The sequence below is a fragment of the Lithobates pipiens genome, unplaced genomic scaffold (assembly GCF_037356315.1).
Source record: "Lithobates pipiens isolate NorthernLeopardFrog02 unplaced genomic scaffold, aLitPip1_a1.2 Scaffold_8, whole genome shotgun sequence".
Taxonomy (NCBI): domain Eukaryota; kingdom Metazoa; phylum Chordata; class Amphibia; order Anura; family Ranidae; genus Lithobates; species Lithobates pipiens.
The window spans coordinates 477516234-477541615 of NW_027507903.1; the positions used below are offsets into that span (position 1 = coordinate 477516234).

General features: G+C 43.1%; 1 protein-coding gene across 2 annotated transcripts in view; it reads right to left on the minus strand.

Moving 5' to 3' along the window:
• Window positions 1–25382, minus strand: part of BCAT1 (branched chain amino acid transaminase 1) — a 99854-nt gene that overhangs the window by 21143 nt on the left and 53329 nt on the right. For both annotated transcript variants that reach the window (XM_077468737.1, XM_077468736.1), the window contains exons 3-7: window positions 12186–12386; window positions 5808–5918; window positions 4784–4903; window positions 2986–3149; window positions 240–382 (exon numbers count right to left, since the gene is read on the minus strand). In XM_077468737.1, the coding sequence (XP_077324863.1) occupies window positions 240–382; window positions 2986–3149; window positions 4784–4903; window positions 5808–5918; window positions 12186–12386 (739 nt within the window). The remainder of the gene's footprint in view (window positions 1–239; window positions 383–2985; window positions 3150–4783; window positions 4904–5807; window positions 5919–12185; window positions 12387–25382) is intronic.

Here is a 25382-nt window from a genome sequence, read left to right on the forward strand (position 1 = left end):
GAAAGAGCTGGGTCATGTGACAGACGTAGATCAATTAAGAAAAATTTAATTAGATTTTTTTTGTCATTAAAATATTTACAATGCCATCATCCACATAAAGAAATAGAAGGGACAATCTAAATTAAACCGTGTGTGTATAGTATTACTTTAAGAACAGAGCCTGCCAGGCAAACAGTATTTCCAGAAATAGCTGAGCAGTGAAAGCTTCTGTTCAAGTTTACTTTACAGAAATAACCTACCTCCATTTTCATTTGTCCAATACAGGAAGAGATTCATTGTCCCAACTTCAGTGATCTGCTCATCCTCCCCATATAACCAGAGGACCTGCTGACAGCCCGCATCTTGAGCCTCATACTGCGCAAACAGGGAGTTCCCATAATTCCTGAGGAGAAAGCAGATAACATACATCTATAAAGTGCAGCTGCAGATAAATCAGTGAATCACAAATGCTGAACAGGAAACACAATTGACCGATAGTCTAATGGGTAATATAGCTACATAGTAGACTAGGTTGAAAAAAAAACACAAATCCATCTAGTCCAACCCATCATGTGTGTGCTATTATGTCAGTATTATATTGTATATTCCTGTATTTTGTGGTCGTTGAGGTGCTCATCTAATAGTTTTTTTAAATTATCGATGTTCCCCTCTGAAACCATGCCTGTGGAAGGGAGTTTCACATCCTTACCGCAGTAAAGAACCCTCTATGCAGTTTAAGGTTAAACCGCTTTTCCTCTAATTTTAGCGAATAGCCACGTGTCTTATTAAATTCCCCTACACGGAAAAGTTTTATCCCTATTGTGGAGTCACCAGTATGGTATTTGTTTTTTTTGTTATTTTTTTTTTAAATTAAATAATTTTTATTTTATAAACATATAAAACATACATACCGTTAAGAATAAAGTAATTACCAAGAGATACACTTACATAATTCCATCAGCATCACAATTATCTATTACTCCCTTTGCACATTATTCTTTCTATAAACCTTTAAACCCCTCCTGTTTACATACTATTGATGTTAGGCTAACTGGTCTGCAATTCCCAGGGTATGTATCTTGGCCCTTTTTCAAATATTGGTGCCATATTGGCTTTTCTCCAATCAGCTGGAGAAATTATGTTCCCTTTTCCACATTAAGCAGAACTTGCAGAGTACTTCCATGTGTCTGAGCAATTATCCTGTACTGTCTAACATTCCCTCTCCCTATGTGCACAAAAAACTTTCAGGACGATCAGATCAGGGGTGCAAATATTTTTCTGAAAGACCCAAGATGTGCTTAACTTAATCCAAACTACAGCGATTTTTTTGTCTTTTTTAACTTTAGACAGATGGGGAAGGGATATTACCTCTGTTAGGTGTTTATTTGCGGCCTTTTTTTATTTAATGGGATTTTCTGCAGTGGGATACAGACTGCAACAAAGAAGCATTTACTTTTCTCAAGTATAGCCAAAACTAAAACTTCCCCTACATTAGTAGAATTTTGTTCGAAATTATTCGTTTTGAGAACAGGCGTTCACTTTTCTAATCATTAGTGTTTCAAATCGATGTCCGTTTTTAATCATATTCAAAGGAGCGGGGTGGAAAATTTTCCCAAACAAACCAATTTCTAACTGTGAATGTATTTTTTGGTCAAAAAAACTACACTCACGCCAAAATCTAATGTTAACCACTTGCTTTCTAGGCACATTTACCCCCTTCCTGCCCAGGCCAATTTTCAGCTTTCAGCGATGCCATACTTTGAATGACCATTGGGCGGCACAGTGGTGTAGTGGTTAGCACTCTCACCTAGCAGTAAGAAGTGTTGCTGGTTCGTATCCCAACCACAACACTACCTGCCTGGAGTTTGCATGTTCTCCCTGTGCCTACCCGGTTTCCTCCGGGTAATCCGGTTTCCTCCCACACTCCAAAGACATGCAGGTAGGTTAATTGGCTTCTGTCCAAAATTGGCCCTAATATATGAATGGGGACCTTGGATTGTGGGCTCCTTGAGGGTAGGGACCAATGTGAGTGGGCATTGTACAGTGATGGGGACAATTGTAGACACTCAGGTTGAACTGGATGGACTGGTGTATATAATTCAACCTTACTAACTATGTGGTTATGCAACAGTTTACTTTACCCAAACAACATTTTTACCTTTTTTTTTTCTTTAACACAAAGAGCATTCTTTTAGTGGTTTTTAATCACCACTGGGTTTTTTTTTTGCTAAACAAATGAAGACAGAAGTTTTGAAAAATACAAACTGTTTCATAGTTTGTTATAAAATTTTGCAAACAGGCAATTTTTCTCCTTCACTGCTGTGTGCTGATGCGGTGGCACTGATGGGCACTCATAGGCTGCACTGATGAGGCATAACTGGTAGGCACCAATGAGGAGGCACTGATGAGGCTGCACTGATAGGCGGCACTGATTGGCAGCACTAGTGGTTACTGATTGGCATCACTGGTGGGCACAGATTGGCATCACTGGTGGGCACAGATTGGCATCACTGGTGGGCACAGATTGGCATCACTGGTGGGCACAGATTGGCATCACTGGTGGGCACAGATTGGCATCACTGGTGCACACTGATCACAAAGCACGCCGCCTGTGCCCCGCAATCATGGGAGGCTGTCATATGATGGCCTCCCAGAACTAGCTGGCCACGCTGTAGCCGTCATTCGGCTATAGCGCCATTGGCAAGTGGTTAAAAGCCAACAAATTTGTCGAGTCATCAAAATCGAATGTACTGAGTATTATTTTTGTACAAATGTTGATACATAAATTTGTACGAACATTCGTTCTAGGATGTACTAGTGTATGGTCTTAAAACAAATTGTTCTATCTGAAGTTAGGCTTTAACATGAGACCATTGCAGGCCATGCACGATTATACAAGGAGCCTTTATAAAGGAATCTGATCAATTCCAGGTAAAGATATGGTGTGTGGAAGTTATTGTTACAATTTAGGGCAGACACTGCAATGAGTTACAAAGTAATACGCACCCTCCAACCTTGCTGTCTCCAGTGCCTCCCTTCCAGGCACGGACGTACTTTGGATTGGCCCACAGTGACACTGGATTAAAAGCCCCACTTTGGAAATAAGCCCCGACTGGGCTGAGGATGACATAGAGCGCGGCCTTGGAAGGTCTCTTTACACCTAGAGAGGGCTGCAAACATAAGAAAATCTCTGAATTCACCTGAAATGGAGTGCTGGCATATACAGAAGCCAAGCCCAGCCCAGATCAACAATCAGACCCATTTCACACGGAGGCACTGTGCAGGCATTTTAGTGCTAAAAATAAGTTGGCTTGAGAGGCTGTAAAGTGCCTCTCAAGCCAACCCAGTGTGAAAGCCCAAGTGCATTCACAATGGGGCGGTGCGCTGGCAGGACGGGTAAAAAGTCCTGCAAGCAGCACCATTGTAATGAATGGGCACAGCTTCCGAAGCTCTTGAAAAGCACTTCAGAAGCTCTGCATCATGGGAACTTTTAACCCCTTCTTGGGGGTTAAAAGTGCCCCACTGCCACCCGAAAGCGGCGCCAATGCCCCACTATAACAGCAGTAAAGCACCGCTAAAATGAACAACGCTTTATCATTAACGCCCGTACTGCCACGGTGTGAAAGTACCCTTAGACTTTACCTATTAAATCTGATCTCCAGCCTTCCCTGCAGTCTTGCACAGTTATAAAGGCTCCTCTCCTGTACTGAAATGGCTTATTCTGATTTCACTGCACACTGTGAGCTTCTCACAATGTGCATTAGAAACTGCAGGTAGAGCTCGCCTCATTTCCTGGCTACAGAACATCTATCATCATCTAACCGTTTCCTCCTCAGCCTGATGGTCCCTGGCCCACCGCTTTAATTAATTGGATTTTAGTTGTATCAATCATGGAGGCTCAGCATCATATGTGGGTGTTATCTAAGGCAATCTACATGCAAATACAACCTACCTAGTAACACCCACCCTCTGACCCATCGAGGCATTTTGGTATTTGATGAAATCACTGAATCCAAATAAGGTATACATTGATAATGGAAAGGTTTTATTTAAATAAAAAACAAAAAAAAAAAAAAAAAAACATTAGCTTGTTGATAATGGGGAAGGGAGGACCAAGGCAAGGCAAAATATGAACGGAACAAACCTCAGCTCCAATAGCTTTTAAATGGGTATAGGATTAGAAGCTCCTGTTTTTTTTTTTTGTTTTGTTCTTTTTTGCTGTCTGTGTCTCTGCAGGAGGGATTCTCCACCTCTTTTTGTTGCGACAACCATTGTCAAAGTATTAAAATATTAAAGCTGTTACACAGCAGGGAGCTAGAGAAAATCTTCCAGTGGGGACACCTGCTCCAGTGACAACAATCTAAGAATGGATTTCCCCTTGCTATGCAGAGCTCTCACTTCCTTTTGTGTCTCTGGGACAGGAAGTAATGGGAAATCCCTCCCACCAGGACACTGTCAGGGCATCTAAGAACTGCTCCATTAAAAAAAAAAAAAAAAATGAATACTTTTCCAAGTGCAGTTAACTGAAATCTGATGGTTGCTAAGGTTTATTGCATCAAATGATTTTTTAGACGCTACTGTCAATTGTATGCTCAGTTGCTAGTAAATAAAAAATAGTTTTGGTGGATAGGTAAAAGGTAACAAATGTTTTTTTTTTTCCAAAAAAAACAAGAAGTGGGCTCCAGCCTCCAGAGGTCTCACAATCGTTATCAGTCATACAATGCTCTGGTCATTGGTCATGGCAATGATCCTGTACAGTCTGGCCATACATTAACCATGGCTGCCAATCAGATTGGGATCTCACCTCAGTGCTCATAAAGATAGGGCGGACGTACAGACTGGCATCAGTGGACTTTGGCACCCACTCTCGGTCTATGTCGATCAATTTTTTGATGCATTCCAGAAGTTCCTTCTTATCGAAAGGCTGAAAACACAAAATTAAAAAAAAAAAAAAAAAAAAAAAAGGAGTTCAGAATAAAGTTTTTTTGGGAAGGAAGACCTTTTCCTGCACACAGCTTACTTCAATGTCAGCAATCCTACAGATGCACAATATGATCTGAAATCCCTGATAAAGGACTACTGAGCATAAATTACAGTATATAACACAGCATTTACTGTATCATTATCCACACAGAAGTTTCTAGAAGTTTTAATGACTGGGTATATTGAAAGGGTTAGCCTCCTAAAACTGATACTTCAATGTTTGCTAGATACTAGAGAATGAACTAGTTGAAGGTCTTCTATGTCTTGTGGTCTCTACTGATAAAATCCAGTTGATGAATTTCTGGTTCTACACACTTTCTGTGCCCATGGGTTCCCACGATCTCTGTGCAGAGTTCTCAGGTCTGCACAACAGCTGTGTCTATTATGAAGGGTTCCCACCATCACTGTGCCGGATTCCCAAGTCTGCAAAGTTGCTTTGCCCATTATGAGGGGTTCCCGCAATCTCTGTGCTGAGTTCCCATACCCACTGTGTCCATTATGAGGGGTTCCCACCATCCTTGTGTTGAGGTTATACCCCAGAATTGATGTCCTTCTGAGGCCAGCCTGACCAGAATAAGGTTCTGCTACTATGAGACCTTCAGGGGCTATAAACAGGGCAATAACCAGCACCATTAGTACAATAAGGAGGAATAGAGACTGACATTTTTTACATTCTCTGAAAGTCCTTACAGTCACACAATTGTCAGTAACTCGTCTAATCTGTTTACTGGTTTATAAGACTTTCTAATATGCCTCCAGCTAATGCTGGGAGAGTCCTTGACTGCAACACAACACAACAGATCCATATTATAAAATGTGTTCAGGCTGCATTGGTTCCCATGTACCGGCAGAGTCATTCTGATGGCAGAGCGCAGCATTCGATCCATGTTCAGTTGGGGTCTAAACAATCGGATCTTCCCGTCCACACCATGGTACGCCTTCATTCCTTCAAACAGCTGAAGGAGAAAAGATACAAATTATTATGTCATACAATAAGTGCATGGGATACAATGTGCAGTAAAGATATTACATTGAATTAAAGCTGAACTCCAACTTTAAATTCCTTCAAGTCTTTAAAAATTGAAAGTCAGGAGCTACAAATCCTGTGGCTACCGACACTTAATAAAAAGGACACTTGTCCATTGGATCCAGCATCATCCTTGCCCAGGCTTGTTCTTCACTAGTCTTCGGGCCTCTGGTGCCAGCATCTTTAGTGTGGGAAGCTGGCTGTGACAGCTGGTGGCTTCAAAGTTGGCTTCCTACTGCGCATGCACAAGCTGCACTGCGTGAATGGACCCACAGCCTTCTAGGACCTGTGATGTGTCCCAGAAAGGTGCGGGTAAAGAGAGCGGAGGAGATATAATATATACACACACACACACACACACACACACACACACACACACACACACATATATATATTTTACACTGAATGTGGTAGAGGTGAAGGGAGGAGGGCACAAGATGGAACTTCCCCTCTTGGGTGATATTTCTTCTTTAAGTGGAACTAAAGTTCCACTTTTGTTGGCTGCGAGCAGGCAGGACTTTCATTGCAAAAGAGACATGCAATGTCGGTTCTGTGCAAAAAATACATTTACTTTCTTGTTTACAGCACCCCCCATTATGTAAACTGAGCTGTACATGTGCAGATGAGCTTGCAGCAGCTGGTAAGATTGCTGTGTCCCGGGATGACAGCCTCCTGCGCTGGAGTGATGTCATCTCACACCGGTCAATAAAGCTGGCCAAATACCAGCACACAGGAGAAGATGCCAGCACCTGCAAGGAATGAGGCTATTGAAGGAAAGGTAAGTATAAACTGCCTTTAGTTCCGTTTTGTACAGGCTCCTCTTCTATACTGAAATTGCTTACTCTGATTTCAATGCACACTGTGAGCTTCTCACAATGTGCATTAGAAGCGGCAGCAAGTCAGATAAAGCCCATCTCATCGTCTGGCTGTAGAATGTCCAGGATCATCTAGCAGTTTCCCCTCAAGCCTGGTTGTCCTTGACCCATCCCTTTCATTCATTGGATCTTATTTCTTTTAATCGTGAAGGCTTTGTATAAGATACAATGTACACAAAGAAGAATCTAAAATAAAACAATTGGGTTGATTTACTAAAGACAAATCCACTTTGCACTACCAAGTGCAAGGACAATAAAAAAAACGGTATTTTTGCTTGTACACGATTGGATGGTAAAATCAGCAGAGCTTCCCCTCAGATATACAGTGATTGCACTTTCAAGTGCACTTGTAGTGCAGAGTGGATTTGCCTTTAGTAAACAGATAGTAGATGTAACCCAATCAATAAAATGTAACTGAAGCTTTAAAATACTATAAATCTGCAGCTTTCAATAACATAATCCTGGGTGATCCTGCAAGGTCCTTGTACAGGACAGAGTGACAACATCTTGTCTCCCAGTTGTGCTCCTGCAATGTCACCTTGCCACATCCCAGGTAAAGACTACAAGTGCCCATTGGTTCTAATCCCGCCATACTCTATCGAAAACTACAAAGAAAATTTTGCCCGTAAATCCACTTTCAATATTTTACATTGTGTGTAGAGCTTTCAGTCAGACCCAAATGAGGGAAGAACATGGGACAAAGGGATTGGTTTCTAAAGCAGAGGCCGTAGGTAGATGTACATCATCAGCTCCCTGTAGTTATAAACAGCAACTTGACCCTGACCTCATACAGGCCAACGATGCTGATCCAAAACATGCAGCGAAGGGTAACAATCCTCCCTCTGTGAAAGCCCCAACACAAGTTATCACGAGGGTTAATATCACCACACCGGCTGCAGCAGAAGCTTATGGCTAAAAATAAACATGATCTAAATAGGATCAAACTGCACCAGATTCTGATCCTGCTGACGTTGGTTTACAAGCTGTACCCTCTTTTCCACACTATAACTCACTGGATCAAAAAAGGGGGAAAAAAAAAACCAAACAGCTCTGGGAGATCTGGATTTCTACTGGGAGATGCAGATGGATGGTCAATATTTGGCATATATGTGGGCATCCACACACCCACCCTGCCTGGTATCAGAGGGTCAGGCTGGTGGTGTGGCACTCATTAGGCCCCCTATATCCCTTAAGATAAAATAAAAAAAACAGATTTTGTTGCAATAGGCACTTTCAATCCAGGACTCTTCCTTGCAGTACTTCTTTTCCACCACAAGATGCCCTTGGTCTGTTACTCTGCTCTCTCCTCCTATCAGCACTTTTTTTTGTCAGTGCATGATCCGATTGGCTCCTTGTGCTATCCCCCACCCCAACAAGGCTTATCTGACACCAGGTCATATATACAGTGGGGAAAATAATTATTTGATCCCCTGCAGATTTTGTACATTTGCCCACCTACAAAGAAATGACAGGTCTATACTTTTTATCATAGCTGTATTTTAAATGATCGAGACAGAATATCAACCAAAAATCCAGAAAAAAAAAAAACACATGATACAATTGTTAAAAATGGAGTTGCAGTTCAGTGAGTAGAATAAGTATTTGATCCCCAAGCAAAACATGACTTAGTACTTGGTGGAGAAACCCTTGTTGGCAAACACAGGGGTAAGATGTTTATTGTAGTTGGTTACCAGGTTTGCACACATTTTAGGAAGAACTTTGGTAAACTCTTCTTTACAGATCTCTAAATCCTTAATGTTTCTAGGCTGTTGCTTGGCAACTTGCGAAGTTTCAGCTCCCTTCATAAATTTTCTATAGGATTAAGGTCTGGAGACTGGCTAGGCCACTCCATTACCTTAATGTGCTTATTCATGAGCCACTTTGTTGCCTTGGCTGTATCTTTTGGGCCATTGTCATGCTGAAAGACCCATCCACAACCCATCTTCAGTGTTCTGTCTGAGGGAAGAAGGTTCTCATCCAAAATTTTTGAATTCTCATCCAAGATTTTGGAATTTATGGCCCCGTCCATTGGTCCCTCGATATGGCAAAGCCAGCCTTTACCTTTAGCAGAGAAACAGCGCCAAAAGCTTAATGTTTCCTCCTCCAAGCTTGACTATAGGCATGGTGTTCTTGGGGGTCACAGTCCGCATTTTTCTTCCTCCAAACATGGTAAATTGAGTTAATGCCAAAGAGCTAAATTTTGGTCTCATCTGACCACAGCACTTTCTCCTAATCCTTCTCTGAATCATCTAGATGTTCACTGGCAAACTTCAGAGAGGCCTGTACATGTGCTTTTCTTGAGCAGGGTGACCTTGCAGGCTCTGCAGGATTTCAATCCATGGTGGCGTATTGTGTTACCAATGGTTTGTTAGGTGACTGTGGTCTCAACTGCCTTATTTATTTATTTATTTGATTTCAGGTACTTATATAGTGAGATAATTCACAAGCTCCTCTTGTGTAGTTCTGAGCTGATCCCTCACTTTTCTCATTTTTGATCATCCTTATCCCATGAGGCAAAATCTTGCACAGAACTCCCGACCAAGGGCAATTGATGGTTATTTTGTATTTTTTCCCATTTGTGAATAATCGCCCCAACAGTTCTCCTCACCATTGACAACGTCAGGTATGACGAAACGCGTCTGGGAAGGCACGCAGTGACGCCACCACGTTGTAGGAGAGGACGGGCTCCTGTTTGCCGGCCGGCTTTTTACATTGCTTCTATATTCTGTATTTTATCTACGTACTTGTAAGTGCATTACTTTTATTTATTAAACTGTTCCTACGTTATTACGCTATGTCAGTCCCTTTCTTTTCTGGGGGTCTCTGAGTGCTTCATATCGAGACCACTGAACAGACTATTATCTTGGAAACACCGCTAAGAGATGGAGTGCTGACCCAGCTGAGGAAGGTTAACCTGGATGTCATCCACTTATCATTTGTATATGCTTCATTCCATATATTTTCTGGTAAGCGCATTCAACATATGGTGACGGGTATCTCACGCGCCTTGGAAAGTGTTGAACCACTGTGGTGTTGTCATTTAAGAACACTTACGTCCATCATTTGGATTCACTTATGAACTTTTCTTTAATTGGACTTTTTTCACTTTAATGCCATGTTTGACTTTTTTGGTCATCTACACATTATTTGAGGTCTTTTTGCATAATTGTATCAGTATTTATTTTCATATTTTATTTTATTTATTTGTTTAATCTTATTTTTATATTATATGTAGTGGAGGGTTGGCGCGGCTTTGTATATACTTTATTACTGTTGGGTGCCATATCACATTTATTGCTGCAGCCTATTTTGTTAGTTTGTTAATTTCACATTATTATTTTTCCTAGCGCGGTTTACATTTTTCCTAGTTCTCCTCACCAGGCTTCTTGCTGATGGCCCTGTAGCCCATTCCAGGTCTACAATCTTGTCCCTGATGTCCTTTGACAGCTCTTTGGTCTTGCCCATCATGGTGAGGTTTGACTTGAGGAAGGAGATTCTGTGGACAGGTGTCTTTTATGCACATAAGGAGATGTCATTAGGAGCACCTTCTGATGTCATTAGGAGCACCTTCTTAACATACTGTAACCAATCTGTGGGAGCCAGAATTATTGTTGGTTGGTAGGGGATCAAATACTTATTTTACTCACTGAACTGCAACTCAATTTATAACATTTGTATCATGTGTTTTTTGTTTTGTTTTTGATTTTTGGTTGATATTTTGTCTCTATCATTTAAAATACACCTATGATAAGAATTATAAACCCTTCATTTCTTTGTAAGTGGGAAAACAAAATCTGCAGGGGATCAAAAAATTATTTCCCCCACTGTAAGTACTTACATTGTCTCCATTTATAAAATATAAATGTAATTATATATAAAAGAGCCTGGGGTTACCTCAGAAATGCCTCTGGCAAAAAAGAGACGGATTTGGACTATCTCGGTACCGCAAGGACATAGACAACATTATATATTAAAAATAAAATTTAATAGAAAGTAGGAGGATAAAAACATTGTGGAAAAAACATATTAACAATGATTGTTAAATACAGTCAATAGTTACAGCCATATATACTGCTTGGGCATTGTAAAGGAGATGGAAATTACTCCAAGTGTTGAGATGGGGTATCAAATATGATGCATCTTGGCGATTATCTTTTACTAGTTTCGCAGCAAAAGCAAATATTTAAAGAATATACAGTTTAGACAAGGATCAATAAAAGAAAGAGGAAAGAGCCCCCCCCCCCCGTGTTTTTCTTCCCCTCTTTTTCTCCCATCTATGTTATCACCAATTCAATCTATGGGTTTTACCTAGTCTGTCATTTCTTTTTCCTCTTTTTTTTTTTTATTTATACTTCTCTAAACAGTATATTCTTTAAATATTTCATAAATTACATACCATACTACCTATAAATTCTGTAAATCTAGAATTCAGCCGTTCCTAGTGCCTCCCGTGTCCGCCTTGGGGGGGGGGGGGGGGGAATATGCCTTCTGGTGCCTCTGTTTGTACTACCCTACTGCCACAGCCTTCAAGGGTAAGCAATGCCTATCTCTTCTCAGAACCCATACCAGTTCTGCCTGATGTTAAAGAAAATATATTTTTTGCTTTGAAATATGTATTCATTTTATGTACAATTGTTTAAATATGAAATTACGATCATGATTTATTTCTATAGATGCTTATGACTGGCTCCTTCTGAAGAAGCAGCTTTTGCTGCGAAACTAGTTAAGGATAATCACCAAGATGCATCATATTTGATACCCCATCTCAACACTGGGGGTAATTTCCATCTCCTCTAAAATGTTCTTGCAGTATATATGACTGTAACTATTGACTGTATTTAACAATCACGGTTAATGTGTTTTTTTCCACAATGTTTTTATCCTCCTATTTTCTATAAAAAATTAATTTTAAAAATGTACAACATTGTCTAGGTCCTTGAGTTACCAAGATAATCCTTTTTCCTTTCTGCCAGGGGCACTTCTGAGGTGACCCCAGACTTTTTTTTCCCTTTAATAAATGGATGATGGTACCCACCCCCATCTTCAAAAAACCTTAATGAGGTAATATCTTATTGACAAATGTAATTATATATGAATGATTACAGAACTTCATTAATTTGAGCCTTTTACAAGTAGTTTATCAATCTAGAGTTCAGCTTTAATACTAATACTACTTGATTATGGTTAGAATGCCGCAGTGTATCGGAGTTTGTATTCTGAACATGTTGGCCTCTATACTGATAAGGGATAGCTATACCAAATAAAACGGCCGCTAACTGTGCAGAGATGCCGAGTGGTGCCGCTGCCGTTTGCCTGCTCACCTGGATGGCATAGTGAAGTGCCGAGCAGGCAGGGTGGATGGAAATGTTCTGGAAAGGCTTGATGGTAGGTTTCTCCCATCCGTTCTTCACTGACCATTCAACAATGAACATGTGATCAGTAAACGCTGAGCCAAAGACCAGAGTGCTTGGGTCAGGCTTTTCTTTGGGCGAGGTGGTCAGTTCAACGGTGATGTCTGATGCCTGAAACAAAAAAAAAGATGACATTTATTAGGTGCTCTGCTATCTCTAATGGTCAGGGGGAAATACACCTACAGCCATGACTGGCCAATAACACTGCAGTCAGAGCTCTGTGCGGTTTTCATCAGTGTCTGAAAAAAAAAAATATTTGCATCTCTCGTAGGCTGCCAGGAATGTACTGTAGAAGGGGGCAGATGAAACTCAAGGTTAGAAGCCTATCACTGAATCGGCGCACCAGAGGACAGCTTTCATGAATGATATACATACATGGGGTTCACCCATCGACTTTGAGTGAGATGAATATGGGGCGACACCAGACCTTGTATCATGTTTCATTAATGATAAATGTAATATAAGCAAAGGACAAGAAGTAGGAAGGTACAACTTGGGACTAGAAGTCCATCACTGATGGGTGACCCACAGGACAGCTTCCAATGATTTTAACCATAACATTAGTAAAGGGAAAGAAGGGGAAGATACAACTTAGCACTAGACGTCTATCATTGATTGGTGCACCAGAGGACAGCTTTCATTAATAATAACATGTAATATAAGCAAAGTGGAAGATGCAGGAAGGTACAACTTGGGATTAGAAGACTATTACTGGTGGGTGACCCACAGGACAGCTTCCAATGATGTTAACGTTTAACATTAGTAAAAGAGAAAGATACAACTCAGCACTAGAAGACTATCACTGGTGGATGACCCAAAGGACAGCGCCCAGTAATGATAAGATGTAGAATACACAGCCAATAGCAGGTGATAGCTATTAGCAGGAGCAAGAAAGGAATGTTCAGTTCTCAGATTACATGCAATAATTCAATGCAAAAAAAAAAGCTCAGACGAAACAGTGGCGGTGTTACCGTTCAGTAAAGTAATTAAAGGGATATTGAACCCAAAAATGTATTATATTGCAGCTTAGCAAACATTAGATGTGGTGGCAGCATAAGTTTTATTTTCTTAAGCTTTTTCCTTCCCGTTTTCACCTAGGGATCTGGCCAGTAACACACCTCCTGTATTTGTAAAACACAGCTCTGGAGGAATGAGAACTGGAGGCACAGTGGACAGCAGTATTGTCAGTCTGGGGGGGGGGGGGGGTGGTAAATATATTACCAGATCTAGAACCACTGACAAATTGTAGCCAAACTCAAGCCCACACTTTATAATCAGTTACGGCAATCAATTTTTCCTTTTGGGATAAAGGTTTTGCATGAATAAATAAAAACTGATCATTGTGATCACCCCTGCCAGTGTTAAGTTGATTACATGAATGAGACAAACTGAAACATTCTGCTGGAGAGTTTTTGTGGTGAAAAAAAAAACAGACTTGCTGGCTGGATCACCAAATGAGAATAGAAGGAAGCTTAAAAAGGGCAACTAATATAATCATTACATCTAATGCAGCGTACACACGACCAGACTTTCCGGCAGACTAGGTCCGACAGTCTTTCCGATGGACTTTCGGCGGAGTTCCGACGGACTTTCTGAACGAATGGACTTGGCCACACACAAACGGACTAATTCCGTTAGTTTTGAACGTGAGGACGTAAGACGGGACTAAAAAAGGAGGTTCAAAAGTCAGTAGCCAATAGCTGCCCTTGCATCGTATTTGGTCCGTCAGACCAGCATACAAAGGGTTTTCCTGATAGGAATGGAGTCTGTCGGACAGATTTGAAACATGTTCTATTTCTAGGTCCGTCTGATTTTTTTGAATGAAAATCGATCGGATTAGCCCACACATGATCGGATTGTCCAAACGAAAGTCCAGCCATGTGTACGCAGCATAAGAATTGGCAATCTGCAATATAATAAATGTTTGCTTTTGAGCTCAATACTGCTTTAAAGCATATCTATGGTCAAAATGTAAAATCATATATACATTTCCACATAGTATTTCAATTCCTTCTATCTTATTTCTATTAATCTGGATGATCTTGACGTTTGTAAACTTACACTATATTACCAAAAGTATTAGGAAGCCTGCCTTTACACACATGAACTTTAAAGACATCCCAGTCTTAGTCCGTATTGTTCAATATTGAGTTGGCCCACTCTGTGCAGGCCAGTCAAGTTCCTCCACCCATAACTCGCTCATTTATGTCTTTGGACCTTGCTTTGTGCACCAGTCCAAATCATTTGGTGGAGGGGGGATTATGGTGTGGTGTTGTTTTCCAAGGGTTGGGCTTGGCCCCTTCGTTCCGGTGAAGGAAACGCGTAAGGTGTCAGCATACCAAGACATTTTGGACAATTTCATGCTCCCAAATTTGTGGGAACAGTTTGGGGGTGGCCCCTTCCTGTTCCAACATGACTGAGCACCAGTACACAAACAGGGTCCACAAAGACAAGGATAAGCAAGTTTGGGATGAAAGAACCTGACTGGCCCTGCAGAGAGTCCTGACCTCAACCCAATAGAACACCTTTAGGATAAATTAGAGCGGAGACTGAGCCAGGCCTTCAGTGCCTTACCTCACAAATGTGCTTCTTGTTGAGAGATCAAATATTCCCAGAGACACACGCCTAAACCTTGTGGACAGCCTTCCAAGAAGAGTTAAAGCTGTTATATCTGCAAAGGGTGGCCCAACTAAATTTTTTACCCTACGGACTAAGACTGGGATGACATTAAAGTTCATGTGCGTGTAAAGGCAGGCGTCCCAATACTTTTGGTAATACAGTGTACTTTGTGAAGATCACCACACATTTACTTACAGGAATTCTGTGACACATATTCAGGATGTGTCAGGGCTGGGCTCAGCCCTTCCTTGGCCGCTCAGCTGTCGGCTAATTGCCAGCTCCTATCTCTCCACAGTGACTCACCTGTTAATGATATCCTGCTCGTCAGTCCTGCCTACTTAAGCCGTCCAGTCTAGATGATCTCTGCCTTTGCCTTTGTCACATCTCTAGAGACGCTCGCCTTTGTTCCTTGTAAAGACTTGCTTGGCTGACATTTCTTCTGGCTCCAGATCCTGCTTGCTGTTCTACTACACTCATCTCTGGCTTCCTGACGTTTTGACTCGTCTGACTATCCGTCCCGGTTCCTGAACTCTGGCTATGTTTTGACTAAGTTTACTCCGTTTAACTTTTTTTATTATTATTAAACAAGTGTGATTTAACTGTACTTCTGTCTCAGTCTGATGGTTTCTAACAGGATGCCCTGTGAGTAGGCACACATTTCACGGAGCCTGCCTTCTGAACTATGGAGGTGCTGAGATTGCTGTGTTTCGGCAGACAGAATCCATCACTGCTTGCAGGCAGCAAGGTACAGTATGGGATATGTAGTCCTTGGAAATTGCATGTAAGCAGCAGAGGAGAAGCTGTAAAGCGTGTAGGCAATGCAGGAAGTTATAGAAAGAGATGCCCAGCAGACAGGCAGCCCTCACAAAACGAAAGGAGATTTTTTAAATAACCTTATATTGGATTTTCAGATATAAATATTGTTTGTATTGTTATAAAAATGCGGATGTTATCAAATGAAAGTGTTTGCTGTGACCATAGAATTCCTTTAAGTGGCAGAGAGGCCGGCCAGTAGTGTATGAAGAGGGTAGTGTCGCTCAATCTCTTTGTTTCAGGCTGTCTGCTCATTGTTTGTTTGCCTCCTTTATAGCGTTTAGCTGTATGATGTAGTGGTAGGGTCAGAAATTTAGAGACGCCATTATAAAAGAATCCTCAGTGCCTATCCTATGACATCTTTACACCCTTGCACTTACTGTCTGATGAATTCACAGTATGTTATGACCCTTCCATACAAGATCCTCGCCCTCTGTTCCTTTAACATTTTAGAGCATGCGATCACATGCCCACACACGATGTGGAAAAATGTTCTCCTGTACAGAGAGAAAAATGTATAACTGAGTCAACAAAAAGGAAACGACCTTGTTACAGCCAGTAACAGCGGCACTTCCAGGAATTCAAACAGAGATAAGGTCCTGCACTATACAGGTCCTGCAACAAGCAAAACCCCATCTGAAAACCAACACCATTCTTGTTAAAGGGCCCATTCACCTGATTTCTCATCTTTGTGTAGATGCTAGGGAGTTAGGGTTCATTCACACTTGCTCTGGTCGCTGAAAAGCGATCCATATTCATATTGCTCTACAGAGAGCATCTGACAGGTGGTGAGGAGGCATTGTATTGCCATAAAGGGGTTGTAAAGGTGCATGCATCCTATATATTAAGGTGAAAAAACACCTGGCAGTCACTGCCCCCCCATCTTACTTACCTGAACCCCCTTCATTCAGTCGGTGGGGACGCGCTGGCTCCTTCTGCACAGGCTCCCGGCTCTTGATTGAATAGATTGATAGCAGTACAGCCATTGGCTCCCGTTGCTGTCAATCAAAGCCAATGACGCTTGCGCCGGGGGGCGGGCCGAGTCTGGCATCCTGTGTCTATAGATGCAAATGCAGGACTCGGGATCGCATCCACAAGGTAACCCCCTCGGGGAAGCGCTTCTCCGAGGGGCTTATCAGAAAGCCGCCTGGGGGACCCCAGAAGAGCAGGGTCAGGGCCACTCTGTGCAAAACAAGCTGCACAGTGGTGGCAAGTATGACAGGTTTGTTATTTAAAAAAAAAATTAAAAAAAAATAACCCTTACAATCACTTTAAAGTGTTTGCTAACCCAAAACCCTCCTCCCTGCCTGTCACCCCCCCCCCCCCCCCATTAGTTGTAAATACTTATTTAGCGTGATCTTCAGGTTGTTCACATGACACTCGGCCGGTTTCCAGGGCTACTGCAGGAGAGGCTGAGCGGTCATGTAATCTCGCCGGCTGACGTCAGAGGGAGATCTTGGCCCCTCCTGCAGGAGCCATATATCGGCTGTATACAGCAGATGCGAGTCATGTGACCAGCCTGAAGCTCGTTCTAAATAAGTATTTACAAGCCTCGTTTTTACAAAAGACTAATGCAGCATGCGATGCCAGGCTCTAATAGGGGGTCTGGCAGTGTTTGTTATATATGGGTTAAGAAACAGCTTCCACTAGCAAGCTGCAACCACATGCAAGTAGAACTTTTGCCATGGTCGTGAAGCAAAGCATTGTGGCTGCAGTATGTGTACACCTCTAGCCGCTGCCTCTGCAGCTAAAGAGTAGCAGTTGGGGGCAGTAAATCGTGCCCTTAAAGTGGTAGTAAACTGCAATTTTTTCGCATACTGGCACATTTGAATTACTTACCTTAGAGCAGTGGTTCTCAACCTGGGGGTCGTGGGGTTGATGACTTGTCAGGGGTCACCCAATCCCGGGCTGTTCCTGAAGCCCACACCACTCTCCTTTTTGTGGCCCATCTGGGCTGTTCCTGGAGCCTCTGCGTTGCTACCCATTCAGTTGACGGCATGGGTGGGGGGGGCAGAGACTGGAGGTCAGCTGACTGGTGAGAAATGTGAAGTGGGAGGGGCTGGAGGAGACCCCATCTCCTGATTTCGGCATAGGTGTCACTGCTGTGAGACACCACAAAGTCGGAGACACAGTGAGTAGCACTACCTGTGATTATAGTTGCCATAAAAAGCCCCCACTTCAGTTCTCAGATCAGCACATGACCTTGATCAAGAGCATCTAAGTTGGCTGATCAGAACTCCCCACCGCCACTGCCACTGATCCCAACCCCTCCCCCCACCAGCACTGCCACTTATCTCAACTCTCCGCCAGCACTGCCACTCATCCCATTCTCCCCCCCCCCCCCCCCACCAAGGAGTAAGAGAAGGAATAAAAATAGAGAATACATGGAAAGGAGAGGAAAAGAGGGGGGGAAGAGAGAGAGAGAGAGAGAGAGAGAGAGAGAGAGAGAGAGAGAGAGAGAGAGAGAGAGAGAGAGAGAGAGAGAGAGAGAGAAGAAATTAGCATAGCGAGAGATAAAAAGGGAAAGAAATGAGAACAAAGGGAAGGAGTGGTACATCCTAAATGTCTGCGGGTTAGGGGCTCAAATTACTTGTCTTGCCTTGGGTGCTAAAAACCAACGCTAAGAAAATAATTTAGGGGTCCCCACAACTTGGGAAATTTTATCAAGGGGTCACGGCACTAGTGAGGTTGAGAGCCACTGCCTTAGGAGGGAAGCCTTCCAGAGGCACACTGTCTCTGCTTCCATCTTCACCCGATCTTCCTTTCAGGTCTGTGTCCTCGGGCGTCAGCCATGTCACGATAATGTCACTCCTGCATGCGGTATGCTGTCCCTTCAGAGTACATGTGCCAGTGACATCACCAGCTGCACGGCTTAGAAGACATTTACCGTACCCACAGGTAAGCCTTGCATGTAGGTACAAGATCAAAAAAAGGGTTTACTTCCACTCTAAAGTGAAAAAAAAAGCCTAACTATTTTGGAAGTACCCCCCCCCAAATCCTGCCTAACCTGTATAATAAAAGATGAGTGTACTTACCTTTTGCTAATCTGCTCTGGTCCCATGATTGTCCAGCAAACAAAACCTAGGTAGGTTTGTTTCAGCCCTATTAGTAACTTTATTGGGGCTCCACGATACATTAGTGAGCTGCAAGACTACAGCAATCATCCACCTCTGCTGCATGGTATGTATTTATTATATGATATGGAGCACCAAAAACTCGAAGGAACATCCGGAACTATGACAGATCGAATATGCCATTGGAGCTCCTGGGGGAAACATCAGGCTTAATTGTAGTATCTCATATGTTGTGTTTTGTTTTTACCAAACAGGCTGAAATGGAAAAAAAAAATCCCAAAATCTGATTTCCCCACTGCAGATCTGTAATCTACAAGAAGCTGTTTGTTCTGAGAAGGAATTCTTCCAGTAAGAAAACAACAGAACAAAACATTATCCTCTTACAAGGATAATCCCACCAACACAGTACCCAATGCTGGACATGACAGGATGGAACATTGGACTGTGCCCCACTCCGAGTCTCATTCCCTGTTAGAACAGTAATGCCGCGTACACATGACTGGACTTTGATGGACTTGGTCCGGTGGACAATCTGACGGACTTTGCAGCTGAAGTCTGCCGGACTTTCAAACAAATGGACTTGGGCACACCAAAAGTCCGGCAGATTCTAATGTGATGACATATAATAAGGAAGTTTATAGCCAGTAGCCAATAACTGCCCTAGCATCGGTTTTAGTCCGTCGGACTAGCACACAGACAAACGCATTGTCCGCTAGAAAGCCGAGTCCGGCGGACAGATTTGAAGCAAGTTTCATTTCTAGGTCCGCCAGACGTTGGGTAAGAAAAAGTCCGCTGGAGCCCACACACGATCGAATTGTAAGTCGGATTCAGTCCACCGGACCAAGTCTGTCGAAAAGTCCGGTTGTGTGTACGCGGCATTAGATGCTGCAAAATGCGTTACTGGAGGAAAATCTAGGCTAAATGAATTCAAGATTTAAAAAGATAACCTGTAGCCTGGAAATATAATGCAACCATTAAAGGTGATCACTGGGATAAGGAAGTATTCTTTAACCACTTCAATACCAGGCACTTCCCCCCTTCCTGCCCAGGCAACTTTTCAGCTTTCAGGGCTGTAGCTATTTAAATGACAATTTCACGGTCATGCTAAACCGTACCCAAACAAAACTTATCATTTTGTTCCCACAAATAGAGCTTTCTTTTGGTGCTATTTGGGGGTTTTATTTTATGCTAAACAAATAAAAAAAAGAGCGAAAATTTTGAAATTCATTTTTTTTGTTTCTGTTATAAAGGTTTTTTTAAATAAGTATGTTTTCGCCTTCACTGATGGGCACTGATGAGGCTGCACTGACAGGCACTAATAAGGTGGCACTGATGGGCACCAATATGCAGCACTGATGGGCATTGATAAGCGGCACTGATGGGCACTCATTGGTGGCATTGACAGCCATCACTGATAAGCAGGCACTGGCAGGCATTAGTGATGGGCACTGATTGGCATCCCTGTTGGTCACGGGTGGCATCCCTGGTGGTCCTGGGTGGGCATCCTTTGGGTTGCTGCGCTGATAATCAATCAGCACAGACCCTCTCCTGTCAGTTAAGCAGCCGATTGGCTCTTCCCATGATTCGTATCTGTCAGACGTGATGGAGGAAAAGCTGATACACAGCTTTTTCTGTTTAACCCATCATCAGCTGTGATTGGACACAGCTGATCACGTGGTAAAGAGCCTCCATCAGAGGCTCTTTACTTACATCAGAGTTGCGGTGTGTCAGACTGACACACCACAACAGCGATCACTGCGTGACCCCGCAGGCGCGTGATGGCTCATTATCATGAAAGACATCAATGGACGTCCAGTCAGCATAAGGGAACCACTTCCTGGCCATTATTTTGCTATAGGCCAGGCGGGAAGTGGTTAAATAAGAGACATATGTATCCTTACATTAATCTTGGTGTGCTTTGTGCATTTCATCCAGATCTGTACAGTAATCCAGTGAGACACTTTACCTTTGTGCAGAAGCTTCCTGTAATAAAGACCGATCATTGCTGTTCTCTCTCCTTTTGCAGGGTGACTGGTCTTGTCCCCACCCCCTCCTATAGTTTCCTGCAAGCAACCTGTAGTGGGTGGGGCCTACTGTACCCCTCCCACAACTCTACCTTTTGCACAGGCTGTGTACAGCACAGTGATGATATCACTGATACTTTTATATGCTATTATCTGGGTTTTTAAAGTCATTAGGTGCACAAAATATGGATTTATATTGTAAGTGGCTATATATTTAATTTAATGTTAGCTTTAAAGCGGGAGTCCGCCGGGACTCCGCGTTGTTTTTTTTTTTTTAACCACTTGCCGACCGCCGCACGTCGATATACGTCGGCAAGTCCCTGCCTTCCCGCGGGTGGGGGGCCCGATCGGGCCCCCCCCCGGTGCCTGCGGCGGTCGGCATTCGTTCGGGAGCGATCCGGGATGAGGGGGCGGCCATTCATTCATGGCCACCCCCTTGCGATCGCTCCCGACGAATAGAAATGCTCCCTGACATCACTTCCTCTCCTCACAGGAGAGGAAGTGATGTAATCTCTCCTCCGTGTCGGTATTTTTCGTTCCGGCACCGAGGAGAGAGGATCGGTGAGTTGCACCAACACACCACACGTACAGTAGAACATGCCAGGCACACTCACACCCCCCCTTTACCCCCCGATCACCCCCCCAATTACCCCTGCCCCCCCCAGTCACAGTGACACCAATTGCATTTTTTATTTTTTTTTGCATTGGTGTCATTTGTGACTGTAATAACTGTTAGGGCAGTTAGGGTTAGCCCCCTTTAGTTCTAATGTGCCCCCCTAACCCCCCCAATAAAGGTTTAACCCCGTGATCACCCCCCGTCGCCAGTGTCACTAAGGCTGGGTTCACATTGCAGCGGTTTATGAGAACGAATGTGATTCGCACCGCAATGCAGTGCAAATCACATCCGATCTCTGTGCGATTCGAGTTCAGCCATACAGATAGTATGGCTGAATTCGCGCCGCACCCGCCGCAAATTCGCACGGGACCCTTTTTTTGGTCCGCAGCAGAATCGGATCGCATGGGTGTTCACACCATGCGATCCGAGTTTGCAGATCGCACTGCGATATGCGAACTGATCTGGGGGTGTCATTAACATTTCACTGACACTCCCAGCAGTTCGCATAGGGCAGTGTGAACTGCCGCCGGGAGGCATGTGATGCGGGAACCCGCCGCGGATTCGTGGCGTTCCCGCATCGCTCCAGTGTGAACCCAGCCTAATAAGCGATCATTTTTCTGATCGCTGTATTAGTGTCACAGGTGACGCTAGTTAGGCAGGTAGGTATTTAGGTTCGCCGCAACTTTTTATAGCGCCAGGGACCCCCATATACTACCGCATAAAGCCCCGATTGCCCCCTAGTTAACCCTTTCACCAGTGATCACCATATAACGGTTACAGGTGACGCTGGTTGTGTTAGTTATTTTTTTATAGTTTCAGGGCACCCGCCATTTATTACCTAGTCTCACTAGTGTACCCCTAAATTTAGGGGTGTCTACTTTCCAAAATGGGGTCATTTGGGGGGCGTTTGTGCCATCTTGGCATTTTATGGCCTTCAAAACTGTAACGCCCTTAGAAAGCCTGAAGGCGGTGCTTGGTTTTCGGGGCCCCGTACGCGGCTAGGCTCCCAAAAAGTCCCACATATGTGGTATCCCCGTACTCAGGAGAAGCAGCAGAATTTATTTTGGGGTGTCATTTCACATATGCCCATGGCATGCGTGAGCAATATATCATTTAGTGACAACTTTGTGAAAAAAATAAATAAAAAAAAAAAAGTTTGTAATTTTCCCGCAACTTGTGGCAAAATATAAAATATTCCATGGACTCAACATGCCTCTCAGCAAATAGCTTGGGGTGTCTACTTTCAAAAATGGGGTCATTTGTGGGGGTTTTGTGCCATCTTGGCATTTTATGGCCTTCAAAACTGTAATAGGTAGTGAGGAGTGAAGTCAAATATTTACGCCCTTAGAAAACCTGAAGGCGGTTCTTGGCTTTCGGGGCCCCGTACGCGGCTAGGCTCCCAAAAAATCCCACACATGTGGTATCCCCGTACTCAGGAGAAGCAGCAGAATTTATTTTGGGGTGTCATTTCACATATGCCCATGGCATGTGTGAGCAATATATCATTTAGTGACAACTTTGTGAAAATAAAATAAATAAAAATTAAAGTTTGTAATTTTCCCGCAACTTGTGGCAAAATATAAAATATTCCATGGACTCAACATGCCTCTCAGCAAATAGCTTGGGGTGTCTACTTTCAAAAATGGGGTCATTTGTGGGGGTTTTGTGCCATCTTGGCATTTTATGGCCTTCAAAACTGTAATAGGTAGTGAGGAGTGAAGTCAAATATTTACGCCCTTAGAAAACCTGAAGGCGGTTCTTGGCTTTCGGGGCCCCGTACGCGGCTAGGCTCCCAAAAAATCCCACACATGTGGTATCCCCGTACTCAGGAGAAGCAGCAAAATTTATTTTGGGGTGTCATTTCACATATGCCCATAGCATGTGTGAGCAATATATCATTTAGTGACAACTTTGTGTATTATTCAATCGCTTGAGGCAAAAAAATAAAATATTCAATGGGCTCAACATGCCACTTATCAATTTCCTTAGGGGGTCTACTTTCCAAAATGGGGTCATTTGGGGGGGTTTTGTACTGCCCTGCCATTTTAGCACCTCAAGAAATGAGATAGGCAGTCGTAAACTAAAAGCTGCGTAAATTCCAGAAAACGTACCTTAGTTTGTAGATGTGACAACTTTTGCGCAAACCAATAAATATACAGTTATTGACTTTTTTTTTTACCAAAGACATGTGGCTGAATACATTTTGGCCTAAATGTATGACTAAAATTGAGTTTATTGGATTTTTCTAATAACAAAAAGTAGAAAATATCATTTTTTTTCAAAATTTGCGGTCTTTTTCCATTTATATCGCAAAAAATAAAAATCGCAGAGGCAATCAAATACCATCAAAAGAAAGCTCTATTTGTGGGAAGAAAAGGACGCAAATTTTGTTTGGGTACAACATTGCATGACCGCGCAATTACCAGTTAAAGCAGCGCAGTGCCAAAGTGTAAAAAGACCTCTGGTCATTTACCAGCAAAATGGTCCGGTCTGAAAGTGGTTAAAGTCAGCAGCTACAAATACTGCAGCTGCTGACTTTTAAAATAGTGATACTTACCTGTCCAGCGTGCCCGCGATGTCGGCACCCGAAGCCGATCTCTAGATTGACACTCGAGTGCTGCCGCCGCCATCTTGGGTATGGGAATCAGGAAATGGAGCCTTTCGGCTTCATTTCCCGGTTCCCTACTGCGCATGCGCGAGCCGCGCTGCGCAATGAGGACGGTCCCCGCTGCCTCTGGGATCTGTGTGTTTCCCAGCAGGCAGCGGGGCACTTGCGGAAGGGGGCGGGCACTTGCGGAAAGGGGCGTAATGTACGCCCCTTTCCGCAGAGAGCTAGCCCGGAAGTGGGTGCAGTTACCTGGATTATCCAGGTAACTGCACCCCCCTCCCCCCTGAAAGGTGCCAATTGTGGCGCCGGAGGGGGGGGAGGAATCCGATGAGCGGAAGGTCCATTTTAGGGTGGACCTCCGCTTTAAATGGCATCAGGCTCCATAAGCTTAGAAAGCAATTTTCCGCCTTGCAGAGGACCGAATTGTTTATTTGTAAACTCCTAAACCCAGAAACGTTCGGTTTAAGAAAAATAATTAAAATATTTAAAAAATATCCTACACTCTGGCTTCTAGGCAAGGGTGACTTCATTGGTCCTTCTCCTGGGAAATTAGGAGACCCTAAATACAGTATAGAGCGCATTCCCATAGGTTTGGAGGTACTTCAGTTTCCCAGGATTCTAGGAAATGTCCAACGTTCTCACTTGTTTATAAGTCAGGGTATCATTTTTATTTTACTTCTTCCTTCCCTTTTTTTAATTTTTCTCCACAGTAGATGGATCACCAAAATCTAATAGACATTTTAACATATTAACATCATTCCAAAAGTTATCTTCGGTCTTTCTAAATCTACACCTTTCATTACAATAATTCCTGGTGGTCTCCTGCCATGAATGTCCTTGTTCAGGTACTTCCTGTTATGACAATGCTCTGTGCCTGTTCCACTTGATCTTCTGTATGCTCACCCTGTCACAAAGGCTTTGAGACTTGGAGACCACACACAGTCATTTCAATACATGACACAGGCATGGAACACTGTTAAAACAAAAGAATCTGTTGTGCTTAAAAATATACAGTGAACAAAGAAAGAGCAGCTGACACTATATTGCTGGACACAATAACAAAACATAAAAATGGAAAGGTGTAGCGCTTAAAATAACATAAAAAAATTCAAAGTCCATCAATAATAAAGAATTGAGAAGACGACTAAAATCAGAGGTCTTCATCCAGAACTGGATAAAGTTGTTAAAATAGCCACCACCAGCACCCAAAACTACTGACCCTTACCGCCAGTGTGTAGGGTACACACAATATTAGTATTGGTTAATGGCCCCAACGATCACTCTGTACTGATCGATCCACTCCACCGCTACTTTAGATTAATCCTCTCCCAATAGTCAAAGGAACCCAAGAGC